Source organism: Schistocerca gregaria, chromosome 5, assembly GCF_023897955.1.
Source record: "Schistocerca gregaria isolate iqSchGreg1 chromosome 5, iqSchGreg1.2, whole genome shotgun sequence".
Lineage (NCBI taxonomy): Eukaryota > Metazoa > Arthropoda > Insecta > Orthoptera > Acrididae > Schistocerca > Schistocerca gregaria.
The window spans coordinates 95,486,357-95,499,887 of NC_064924.1; the positions used below are offsets into that span (position 1 = coordinate 95,486,357).

The window sequence follows — 13,531 nt, forward strand, 5'->3', positions numbered from 1 at the left end:
GTCCCATGCAAGCGCAGGAGAATGTTTCCCAAGCACAACACTGCTCTCACCAGTCCGTGGCGAGCTGCACTTTTCGAGCCGTTCACCTCGATGGAGACGGTCATCGACCTAGCGTAGCAGAAATGTGATTCGCCCAAAGAGTCGAAACGTTCCCATTGATCGACGGTCGAATCCCGATGATCCCGTGCCCACTGGAGTCGTAACTGACGATGTCATTGGATTAACATGTGAACACAGAGGTGTGGTCTGCTGCGGAGCTCCACGTTCAACAATGAACGATGGACGGTGTGTTACGAAACACTTGTGTGTGCACCAGCGTTGTGCTCTATCAGCAGAGATGCCACAGATCTGTATATATTGTACTTTACAGAGCAGACAGCCTCCGAACCCCACGTTCTGTGAAGACTCGTGGACGTCCAACCACTTAGCGCTTAGTGGTAGTTTCACAGTCCTTCTACCTCTTTCCGTGGACGCTCACGACAGTAACACGTGAACTTTCGAGCACCTTCGGCGTTTTCGAGATACTCGTTCACAGGCTCTGCGTGATAATAATCTTTGTCGAAGTCGCTTATCTCAATGGATTTCCGCATTTGCAACCCATATCTTCGCTAGAGTGATCCTCCGTCCGTGTCCGCTCCGCTTACCTGCTTCTGTTACCGCGCCACCTGCCCGCCATGCCACCATGCGTCATCCAACGTCGCACTGTGTATTACCTGTACTACCTACATTTCACGCTTCCAGCATTTCTCTCTCTCTTTGTCCTCTGTATCAATGAGTGCGTGTGTATGTTGAATTTGTCTTTTATATGGTTCAAATGGCTCTGAGCTCTATGGACTTAACTTCTAAGGTCATCAGTCCCCTAGAACTTAGAACTAATTAAACCTAAGGACATCACACTCATCCATGCCCGAGGCAGGATTCGAACCTGCGACCGTAGTGGTTGCGCCGTTACAGACTGTAGCGCCTAGTACGCCTCGGCCACCTCGGCTGGCTCTTTTATATGGCACCAACACATGGGGCCCTCTGCTGTGGTAGTAAAGGAGTAGCCAGTGCAGCCTTCTCAGTCAAGACAAAGAGATTTGTACCCTTTCAGTTGTCATTCGACAGTAGTTAAGCTGGTGGCGGAAAGGACCTCTCTGGTCTCTTCCGGCTACCTAATCCAAGTTCGTTGCAGGCAGAGCGTGCTCCCGTCATTCGGGACTGATCCTTTGTTGAGTAAAGATGGTAGTTTTAAGAGCGACTTGGCGCTGGTGAGCATGTTAAAGGGTGGTGGCGTGTGGCTATTTTAACTGACGTATGGGTTTGATTTGCTAGTTCAGTTTCAAGTTCCGTAGTGAAATTCTTATATTTTGTCAGAGTTTAGCCACGGGTCGGGTGATGCTGAGGAAATTAGATTAGGAAATGAGACACTTAAAGCAGTAAAGGAGTTTTGCTATTTGGGGAGCAAAGTAACTGATGATGGTCGAAGTAGAGAGGATATAAAATGCAGACTGGCAATGGCAAGGAAAGCGTTTCTGAGGAAGAGAAATTTGTTAACATCGAGTATAGATTTAAGTGTCAGGAAGTCGTTCCTGAAAGTATTTGTATGGAATGAAGCTATGTATGGGAGTGAAACATGGACGATAAATAGTGTGGATAAGATGAGAATAGAACCTTTCGAAATGTGGTGCTACAGAAGAATGCTGAAGATTAGATGAGTAGATCACATAAATAATGAGGAGGTATTGAAGAGAATTGGGAAGAAGAGGAGTTTGTGGCACAACTTGACAAGAAGGAGGGACCGGTTGGTAGGATATGTTCTGACGCATCAAGGGATCACCAATCTAGCATTGGAGGGCAGCGTGGAGGGTAAAAATTGTAGAGGGAGACCAAGAGATGAATACACTAAGCAGATTCAGAAGGATGTAGGTTGCAGTAGGTACTGGGAGATGAAGAAGCTTGCACAGGATAGAGTAGCATGGAGAGCTGTATCAAACCAGTTTTCCATATTGCTTTTTGTATCCAGGACATGCAGTTCACGGATTCGTTACTCGAGCATAGGTTAAAAGTTTTCTTTTGATTGAAATGTATGTGTGAAATTTTGTTGCGTGTGCTTTATTTCTTGTTTTTCATTTAGTTTCAATTTTAAGATTGTGTAGCTTTCATCTTACCACCAGGCGGTAATTTCACTATATGCAGTCAGTGTCTTAGGAATTTTACTTTGTTGAATATTCACATCATTTGCTGGTGTTTCAGGCCAGCGTACATTAGTTTCATGTGCAAGATGATGCAGATAAATTTCTTTGTCGAAAGTGTTCCACAGTATTTATTCGTATTCATAATCATTTAATCCTAGTGATATGGATGAACCTCCGAGCCTTTGACTTCTTGCGATGGGCAAAATTCTTTTTGTTTCTGTTCTTTCCATTTATCACCACAATATACTGCAGCACTAAGTATAACAATAATATAAGTGAGTTAAATAATTTAATAATAGGCAACGACAAATCAGTAAAAATTATTTTGTGAATTTTTAATCTGAATTCAATAAACTGTGTAAAACTGTGATGACTGTTTCTCAGGTTCAAAAGGCAGGCGTTATTTTTCCAGACCTTTTTCTGATTATGGCTTTTTTTTAGTCAGTGATTTTATCTCCTGGCGACGGTGGCGGAGACAGCTATCGAAAGCTCGTGTGTTTTATTCGAAGTTACGTGGCCTGTAAACCGAGAAGATTTTATTGAAACATGCCACCACAAAAGACTCTGAGGACACATGAGCTAACGTTAATCTCGTCCGTGACTTCTGCCCAGCACCACTACCATCTGGGGAGTAGTTCCACGCTCTGTTCTCGGAATGTGTCCACACTCACTAATCCGCGAACCTCGCCATGAAAGACAGCGAAGTGGCTAAGTAGAAATTCACGCTCACACCCGGAATCAGACTACGGACTTTATGAATCTTGTGTACTGCAATGAGAAAGTTGATTGGTCATGAAGGATCACCTATTCCCAGCTTTAGATGTAGACAACGAAAACATCACCTCCTCTCATAGGCCACATGACTTCTACACCCCTCGAGGGCCATCGAGCGACTGCTCGATTTCGCGGCCTCAAAAAACGCTCTACTAAATAATTTAACTTATAGGCCTTTCAGTTAACCGTAATCAGGGGAGGAATGTAGATATGACCACTTCCTGCTAATTTTACAGCGCTTCTGAAAGGCGGCACTCCCCTGTAGGACTTTAAGAAGGTTCGTGCAATGTTTGTCGGCAAAAACCAATTGTCATGGGGAAATTGCTTGCACTTAAAAACCGTCTGGTTGACTACGACCAAAACCCATTTAGGAGGATTATGGAAAGATGGGCCTATTTTCTTAAGGCCGAACGAAAAGCCCCCTTCCTTCTGCAGCCAGAAAAAAGGCAGAGGCTACTACAACAGCGAATAAGGGTAGCACACATGCGGGGAGCAGCAAATCAAAAAATGTTAAAATGTGTGTGAAATCTTATGGGACTTAACTGCTAAGGTCATCAGTTTCTAAGCTTACACACTACTTAACATAAATTATCCGAAGGACAAACACACAGACCCATGCCAGAGAGAGGACTCGAACCTCCGCCGGTACCAGCAGCATAGTCCATGACTGTAGCGCCTGAGACAGCTCGGCTAATCCCTCGCGGCGAGCAGCAAATTATATGTTACACTTTGTGCAGTATAAAAGGAAAGGCAGGATACCTATCTCCCAGCATATATTCCAGTTTAAGGCTTTAGTAACTGTGAAGACTTTAAGCACACAACAGACAGAATTCTGTGATAGTACTGTTTATTGCAGCGCTTTAAGCGTGAAAAGACCTCTTTATCCGACGAAGTACTTCATTAACACAGAGATTGCCAGAAGATTTAACCGAGGAAACTGTCAACTTCGAGATGCGGCAGAGGCATTCTTATCTTCTACGCCAGACCGGCAACGCCAAGATGTCCATCTTTTGGGATATGTCGAGCAATAATACCTCACGTGGGTTATGAAGCGGCTAAAGCAATCAGATTACGAACAACTGCAAACGAGAATCAGTCGCTCTGAAAGCATTACATCAGACGACGGCGGCATGGCTGTCGAAACAGGCCATTCAATATGTAAGTAGGCTGTTTAGGCTTTTATGCTGGTAACGCCACGTAGTACTCTGTATGAAAATCGCTGACTGCGCTGTGTGCAGTCTGTTGCTGGGTGAACTCATTGTTGGAATATTCGCTTGTATAGTGTTGGACAGCTGGATGGGAACAGCACGTAGCGTTGGGCAGTTGGTGTTGAGCCGACAGCATCGGTGGATGTGGAGAGAGAGGTGGCAGAGTTTTGAGAGGTCACTATAAATGGACGACCTGGACGTGTGACCGCCAGAAAAAGGACATTTGTAGAGACGGATGTCATGAATTGATAGATTTATACAGGGTGCTCCATTGATAGTGACCGGGCCAAATATCTCACGAAATAAGCATCAAACGAAAAAACTACAAAGAACGAAACTCGTCTAGCTTGAAGGAGGAACCAGATGGCGCTATGGTTGGCACGCTAGATGGCGCTACAATAGGTCAAACAGATATAAACTGCGTTTTAAAAATAGGAACCCCCATTTTTATTACATATTCGCGTAGTACGTAAAGAAATATGAATGTTTTAGTTGGACCACTTTTTTCGCTTTGTGATAGACGGCGCTGTAATAGTCTCAAACGTGTAAGTACGTGATATCATGTAACATTCCGCCAGTCTGGGCAGTATTTGCTTCCTGATACATTACTCGTGTTGAAATAGACCGTTTACCAATCGCGGAAAAGGTCGATATCGTGTTGATGTAAGGCTATTGTGATAAAAATGCCCAACGGGCGTGTGCTATGTATGCCGCTCGGTATCCTGTGTTCGGAGCGTTCGCCGGATAGTTACGTTATTTAAGGAAACAGAAAGTGTTCAGCCACATGTGAAATGTCAACCACGACCTGCAACAAATGATGATGCCCAAGTAGGTGTTTTATCTGCTGTCGCGGCTAATCCGCATATCAGTAGCAGACAAATTGCGCAAGAATCGGGAATCTCAAAAACGTCGGTGTTGAGAGTGCTACACCAATATCGATTGCACCCGTACCATATTTCTATGCACCAGGAATTGCATGGCGACGACTTTGAACGCTGTGTAGAGTTCTGCCACTGGGCACAAGAGAAATTACGGGACGATGACAGATTTTCTGCACGCGATGAAGCGTCATTTACCAATAGCGGTAACGTAAACCGGCATAATATGCACTATTGGGCAACGGAAAATCCACGATGGCTGCGACAAGTGGAACATCAGCGACCTTGGCTTGTTAATGTATGGTGCCGCATTATGGGAGGAAGGATAATTGGTCCCCATTTTATCGATGGCAATCTAAATGGTACAACGTATGCTGATTTCCTACGTAGTGTTCTACCGATGTTACTACGAGATGTTTCACTGCATCACAGAACGGCGATGTACTACCAACATGATGGATGTCCGGCACATAGCTCGCGTGTGATTGAAGCGGTATTGAATAGCATATTTCATGACAGGTGGATTGGTCGTCGAAGCACCATACCACGGCCCGCACGTTCACAGGATCTGACGTCCCCGGATTTCTTTCTGTGGGGAAAGTTGAAGGATATTTGCTACCGTGATCCACCGACAACGCCTGACAACATGCATCAGCGCATTGTCAATGCTTTACGGAAGGCGAACTACTCGCTGTTGAGAGGAATGTCGTTACACGTATTGCCAAATGCATTGAGGTTGACGGACATCATTTTGAGCATTAATTGCATTAATGTGGTATTTACAGGTAATCACGCTGTAACAGCATGCGTTGTCAGAAATGTTAAGTTCACAAAGGTACATATATCATATTGGAACAACCGAAATAAAATGGTCAAACGTACCTACGTCCTATATTTTAATTTAAAAAAACGTATCTGTTACCAACTGTTCGTCTAAAATTGTGAGTCATATGTTTGTGACTATTACAGCGCCATCTATCACAAAGCGAAAAAAGTGGTCCAACTAAAACATTCATATTTCTTTACGTACTACACGAATATGTAATAAAAATGGGGGTTCCTATTTTAAAAAAAACGCAGTTGATATCCGTTTGACCTATGGCAGCGCCGTCTAGGGGGCCAGCCATTGCGCCGTCGGGTTTCCCCCTTCAATCTAGACGAGTTTCATTCTTTGTAGTTTATCGTTTGACGCTTATTTCGTGAGTATTTGTCCCGGTCACTATCAATGGACCACCCTGTATATAATTATCAAATATACCCCAGACATAAGACATCACTATATCATACGCAGCTGTGACGAATCGATGTAGCAGTCGCTATAAACGGGAAATTAGAGACAGCGACACGGACAACTTAAGCGTTCATTAAGACAGCGTTGGTGGAATTAAAAGTAATCGTTACCTGTGTAAAGAAGAGTGTTCTCCAAATTCAAGATTGTACTCAGTGATGGTTTGCTGTTGTTGGTCTTGAGCTACACCAAAATCTGTGGAGAACGCGACAGCCACTTTGTGATGGCTACTTACGGAGAACATCGTTCTGAGGCATCCACTTCTGAGCACGCACATTGGGCGGCAGCTGTGGAAGAGAGGACGGATCGACTTTCCACAGTACGTTCTGCGGCACTGACGCAAAAGTGTCGATAATCGCCTTAAGCTTCTCCTCTGGCATGTCGTCCGTCTTCACCATAGACCCAAAACTGAAGTAGATCACTCCAGCAGGACTGTTGTCCATGAAACTCTGCAGATCCTGGGCAAGAGAAATGGAAACGAATTAAGAACAAATTACTCCCAGCTGTAAAGGAGGGCCTACGCATAACTGCAGTAAACAGATTCAAACAGACGTGGGTTGCACCGTGACAGGAAAGTGAGACTGGCTCAGCTGAACCCCCTACCGCAGCGCATTAAGTAGAATTATGTATCGTAACATCTTCGTGTGACTCACGGTTTCTAGTTCTCCTTGGCACAAATAAATGTTGTTGTAGGTGTGAGAACAAAGGAAGTATCTTATTTATTTACTTGGCGCTCTACTGAACATTCTGGTACCAAAACATGTAACCTTTTACGAACCACAGAATACGTTCCTCTCTTGTGAGCGAGACTTGAACAGAAAGAATCTTCAGGGAGAATTTACTAGAGAAGAAATCACAGCACCTCGCGCCTTATGGATCAAATCAGTACAGACAGCGTGCCTCCTCCCGGAAGTTACAGCGTTAATGGAGAACCTACCAGTGCCCAACGGTTCAAAACTCTAATTTAGTGCTCACACGAAGGCTCTAATGCGTACACAGGGAAGGCGCCACAGAAACCCTCTAAAGTCCGTGGAATCGATTTCTCAGGATCTTTAGTCCCCTGCTACCAACTGTTACATCGTTCAGTTTATCTGTGCAGTAACCAACCTCGAGCTCGCTGCCCCATGCACAGCACACAAATTCTTATTAGCCTTGCAAACATTTGTTAGATGAGATGTCCCGCATACAGTTTATAGTGAAAACTCTAATACATCCCAGACGGCTGTCCGAAAAATATTGAACTTCAACCTTTTCATGTGATCGAAACCACCACCACGTCACCCAAAAAAGTATTGCCTCGAAGTTCATTGCTCCCCGTGTGGCTTGGTTGGAAGGGGGCAGGGGTGGTTGGAAAGAAAGGTTGGTTCAGTAAAACAATGCCTTCGTAAAGTACTCGGGCGAATCAGTCCGGTTGAGGAGAGACTTCATATTATTCTTGTAAGTAACGAAGACGCGGTCAGCTCTAGACCTGACTCCCTGACTTATGGGCTCACGCCTGCGCACTTTCTCGTGGGAAGCGGACTTACAACTTTACCGAGAGGGATTGCGTCCTTAAGTCAACTAAGTTAGTAAAAGAATTCAAGCTCAAACTGAGACTTTTGGAATCTCTGGACGTTCAAATCTTCGTAAAAGCTGGAAGATCAGAATAGGCGACGCCATGCAACCCTAAGACGTCCTGGCCCAACATATGTGGGAAAATTGGAGGATGAATGACTTAGGTATCAGCCAAGATGGAGTTTATTGGGCTGTTGTCCTCAAGACTCTAAAGCAGAGACATTACCAGCTCAACACAGCTGGCTATACCATTTGATGTAGTCGAGGTTGGGGAAGGTGTCATGGTGCATTAAGTAAATTGTGTGTCAAAGTCTTTTTGAGATTCATTGTGTTATTTTCGCTTCAGTATTAAAAAAAGGTTCTTGCTGATGTGAAAGGAAGTGGCATATCTGGTTACACGCAGCTACACTGGGTAGGGTTGTTCATAAAATATCGATATATACCGACGATATGTTATCCACCGATATATCGATGTAGAAATGGCAATATCGAGTGCCGATATTTTTATTTTATGTTATATTTTTTCACAATTTTCCGTAAATACTTGAAGCTTTTATTTTGAAATAGTAGTTGAATATAATTTCCCTTTCGCTGTCTGAAGGAGTCTTACTACTTTTTGAGCTTTCAAGTCCAATCTTCCTCTTTGACTGTGTGAAGCCAGTATATGTGGCACAAAAGAAAAAGGACGATTGCACGGTGGGAGGGGGGGGGGGGGGGACGAGAAGGCTCAAAATGGTTCAAATGGCTCTGAGCACTATAGGACTTAACATCTATGGTCATCAGTCCCCTAGAACTTAGAACTACTTAAACCTAACTAACCTAAGGACAACACACAACACCCAGCCATCACGAGGCAGAGAAAATCCCTGACCCCGCCACGAATCGAACCCGGGAACCCGGGCGTGGGAAGCGAGAACGCTACCGCACGACCACGAGATGCGGGCGGACGAGAAGGTGGTAGTGTGAATGGAATAACAAGATATTCGATGTGAAGAAATAGCACACCAGTTTCGTTAAAATACAATTTTCAAGGCATGTAATGCGCTATTTCTTCGCATTCTTCAAGAACAGTTACTGAAAATGACGAACAAAACTCTAAATGGCAACACTTGATTTTTGCGGTGGATAGAGACGTGTGAGGGGAAGGCCCTCCAGGTTAGCCGACAGGAAAAAAAAGAGCGCTACCGCGCTGCTTCCTGGACTCGAGTAGGCGCGCCGGCCCCGGATCGAATCTGCCCGGCGGATTAACGAGGGCCGGTGTGCCGGCCAACCTGGGTGTGGTTTTTAGGCGGTTTTCCACATCCCACTGGGTGAATACTGGGCCGGTCCCCACGTCCCGCCTCAGTTGCACGACTCAGACATTTGAAACACATCCGCACTTTTCCATGATTTACACTGGTCGCAGACAGATGGGGTAATCTGATTCCGTCCCAGGGGGTCCGGGGTGGCGGCAGGAAGGACATTCAGCCACCCCTTCACATTAACTTGCCAAATCCGATTTAACCACGCCAACCCTATGCAAAATGCGGGACAAAGGCGCAAGCGATAGTAGTTGTAGTAGGAGACGTGTGAGGGGAAATGACGACGTAATTGGCGCTTGGCGCTACCAACGAAAACTACAACATTTAGCTTCACCATGCAGTCTTGACACTAAAACTGCTGGTTCGCTGGCGTTGGCAGAAATGAAAAAAAAATCACGGAATTAGAATGATGATGATGTTTGGTGTGTGGGGCGCTCAACTGCACGATTATCAACGCCCGCACAAATTCCCAACCGTTGCTCAGTCCAATCTGGCCACTTTCATGAATGATGATGAAATGATGAGGACAACAAAAACACCCGGCCATCTAGACGCAGGTGAAAATCCCTAGCCCTGCCGGGAATCGAACTCAGGACCCTGTGCTCGGGAAGTGAGAATGTGACCGTGAGGCCACGAGCTGCGTATCGGAAATGGAATGAAGTGTTCTGGACAATTCCGGTATGTGACAAAACTAGAAGACAGAACCATGAGACATTTTTTATTGTGCCGCTTACATGCAGCTACCATTGTTAGCGAAGTGGTTATCGCTAAGTGTGAATGTGGATCATTTTCCATTCAATTCTTGCTGTAAGGGGCATAGGCAGGTTGCTGTCTTGTTGATGTACATAATACCTAACAATAAATCAATACTTAAAAATACAGCTCTAAAAGCGGGAGTATATTTACAATAACACGCAGCCGATATTTTTATATGCCGTTATACAGCCACAGCTGCAAAATACTAACACGAATTTTTTACAGACGGATGGAAAAACTAGTACAAGCCGACCTCGGGGAAGATCAGTTTGGATTCCGTAGAAATACTGGAACACGTGAGGCAATACTGACCTTACAACTTATCTTAGAAGAAAGATTAAGGAAAGGCAAACCTACTTTTCTAGCATTTGTAGACTTAGAGAAAGCTTTTGACAATGTTGACTGGAATACCCTCTTTCAAATTCTAAAGGTGGCAGGGGTAAAATACAGGGAGCAAAAGGCTATTAACCATTTGTACAGAAACCAGATGGCAGTTATAAGAGTCGAGGGGCATGAAAGGGAAGCAGTTGTTGGGAAGGGAGTAAGACAGGGTTGTAGCCTCTCTGTGATGTTATTCAATCTGTATATTGAGCAAGCAGTAAAGGAAACAAAAGAAAAAATCGGAGTAGGTATTAAAATCCAGGGAGAAGAAATAAAAACTTTGAGGTTCGCGGATGACATTGTAATTCTGTCAGAGACAGCAAAGGACTTGGAAGGGCAGTTGAACGGAATGGATAGGGTCTTGAAAGGAGGGTATAAGATGAACATCAACCAAAACAAAACGAGGATAATGGAATGTAGTCAAATTAAGTCGGGTGATGCTGAGGGAATTAGATTAGGAAATGAGACACTTAAAGTAGTAAATGAGTTTTGCTATTTGGGGAGCAAAATAACTGATGATGGTCGAAGTAAAGAGGATATAAAATGTAGACTGGCAATGGGAAGCAAAGCGTTTCCGAAGAAGAGAAATTTGTTAACATCGAGTATAGATTTAAATGTCAGGAGGTCATTTCTGAAAGTATTTGTATGGAGTGTAGCCATGTATGGAAGTGAAACATGGGCAATAAATAGTTTGGACAAGAAGAGAATAGAAGCTTTCGAAATGTGGTGCTACAGAAGAATGCTGAATATTAGATGGGTAGATCACATAACTAATGAGGAGGTATTGAATAGGATTGGGGTGACGAGAAGTTTGTGGCACAACTTGACTAGAAGAAGGGATCGGTTGGTAGGACATGTTCTGAGGCATCAAGGGATCACCAATTTTGTATTGGAGGGCAGCGTGGAGGGTAAAAATCGTAGAGGCAGATCAAGATATGAATACACTAAGCAGATTCAGAAGGATGTAGGTTGCAGTAGGTACTGGGAGATGAAGAAGCTTGCACATAATAGAGTGGCATGGAGAGCTGCATGAAACCAGTCTCAGGACTGAAGACCACAACAACAACATCACCCATCAGGTTAGCCGAGAGCACTAACGTGCTGCTTCCTAGACTCGGGTAGGCGCGCCGGCCACGGATCGAATCCGCCCGGCGGATTAACGACGTGGGCCGGTGTGTCGGCCAGCCTGGATGTGGTTTTTAGGCGGTTTTCCACATCCCGCTAGGTGAATACCGGGATGGTCTCCACATCCCGCCTCATTTACACTACCCACAGACATTTGTATCACTTCCGAACTATTTCATGGTTTACACTGGACACAGACAGCTGGGGTACACTGATTCCGTTCTGGGGTGTATGGGGTGGCGGGAGGAAGGGCATCCGGCCACCCCTTTAAATTAACGTTGCCAAATCTGTTGTAACCACGCCGACCCTGCGCACATTGCGGGACAAAGGCGCAAGTGAAAGAAGATTATTATATGCCGTCATATAGATATTTTTTAGTCGTCTTGCAGGTATATCGATTCATTTGTTCGATATATCTAGAGCGAATAAAGACGTCTTTAATACATTGATGTATCCGATTACCGACACTTTTAGAAATGTCGACTGTCGAGCGCCCACCTGCGGCAGGGGTCGGGGCTCCTCCACGTGCAGCCCGCCGACCTCGACGAAGGCCGGCACGTTGGGAGCGGGCTGGTCGACGCTCCAGTGGCTGTTGACCAGCACCAGGCTGGTGTTGCGGACCACCTGCGCCAGCGGGGGCGTGTCGGCGCCCAGCACCACGCGCAGCTTGCTGTCCACGTGCCCGCCCGACAGCAGCCAGTCGACGGCTCTCAGGTACATGTGCGTCACCGTGCTGTACACCCGGCCCCAGAACGTGAACGGCGCCGCCAGCGGCACCATGTACTGTTCAGTGTAGGCGGGGTGCTCAGGGTTACCGACCTGCGGACCATTGCACAGGGTCTAAATACACCGACGGAAAAAAAATCGCAACACCAGACAACAAGTGATGTGGAGAAATGAAATTTCTGAAAAACATTTGACTAGGCAACGGATTTAAGTGACTAACACTTCAGGATCACATGTTAATGTAAGCGCGAGGTAAGCAATTACAAATATGCAATGCTGGCATATTAATTGACGATGAAATCGGCAGAAAGTTCAATGCAAGCATGCAAACTTGTGTGCATTTTGTTTTACAGGTAGCGGATATCAGTTTTTGGGATCGAGTTCCATACCTGCTGCACTTGGTTAGTCTGTACAGGGGCGGGTTGTGGTGGTTGTGGGTGAAACAGGAGTTGTCGTCGGATGTTGGGCCAAACGTTATCCTGTTGGAAAGCACCGTCTGGTATGCTGTTCATGAACTGCATCACAGCAGGTCGAATTACCGGAGTGACATACAGTTTTGCAGTCAATGTGCGTGGGATTCCGCTGATAATGCTAACTGATGCTGTTATACAGTGGATACTACATGGTCCCAGTACACTACTGAGTTTGGAATGTACGCAGGATATAACGAGGGGAGTAAAGAAACACTAAAAATTGCTCTGCATATTTCTCATCGTACACTGAGTCGCCAAGTATTAAGCAAAAATAAATTTCTTTGGTGAAGTGGATGTATCTATAGTTACCTGTTTTTAGAACTCTACTTATCCAAAACCTACTGTATAAGTTAAGTATGCATACCAGAATGCACTGATCTAAACTACACTACTGACCTTTAAATTGCTACACCAGGAAGATGACGTGCTATAGAGGCGAAATTTAACCGACAGGAAGAAGATGCTGTGATATGTAAATGATTAGCTTTTCAAAGCGTTCACACAAGGTTGGCGCCGGTGGCGACACCTACAACTTGCTGACATGAGAAAAGTTTCTAACCGTTTTCTCATACACAAACAGCAGTTGACCGGCGTTGCCTGGTGAAACGTTGTTGTGATGCCTCGTGTAAGGAGGAGAAATGCGTACCATCAACTGGCTCGTCACAATACGCCAGTCACTACTCTTGATGAACTGTGGTATCGTGTTGAAGCTGCATGGGTATCTGTACCTGTACACGCCATCCAAGCTCTGTTTGACTCAATGCCCAGGCGTATCAAGGCCGGTATTACAGCCAGTGGTGGTTGTTTTGGGTAGTTATTTCTCAGGATCTATGCACCCAAATTGCGTGAAAACGTAATCACGTCAGTTCTAGTATAATATATTTGTCCAA

The 13,531-nt window shown here is 45.1% G+C and overlaps 1 protein-coding gene across 1 annotated transcript in view; it reads right to left on the reverse strand.

The window, feature by feature from the left end:
* The window catches only part of LOC126273241 (UDP-glucosyltransferase 2-like), an 81,441-nt gene that overhangs the window by 7,302 nt on the left and 60,608 nt on the right, over positions 1–13,531 (reverse strand). Inside the window, exons 4-5 of the mRNA XM_049976786.1 lie at positions 11,941–12,261; positions 6,561–6,783 (exon numbers count right to left, since the gene is read on the reverse strand). Coding sequence (XP_049832743.1) covers positions 6,561–6,783; positions 11,941–12,261 — 544 coding nt within the window. The remainder of the gene's footprint in view (positions 1–6,560; positions 6,784–11,940; positions 12,262–13,531) is intronic.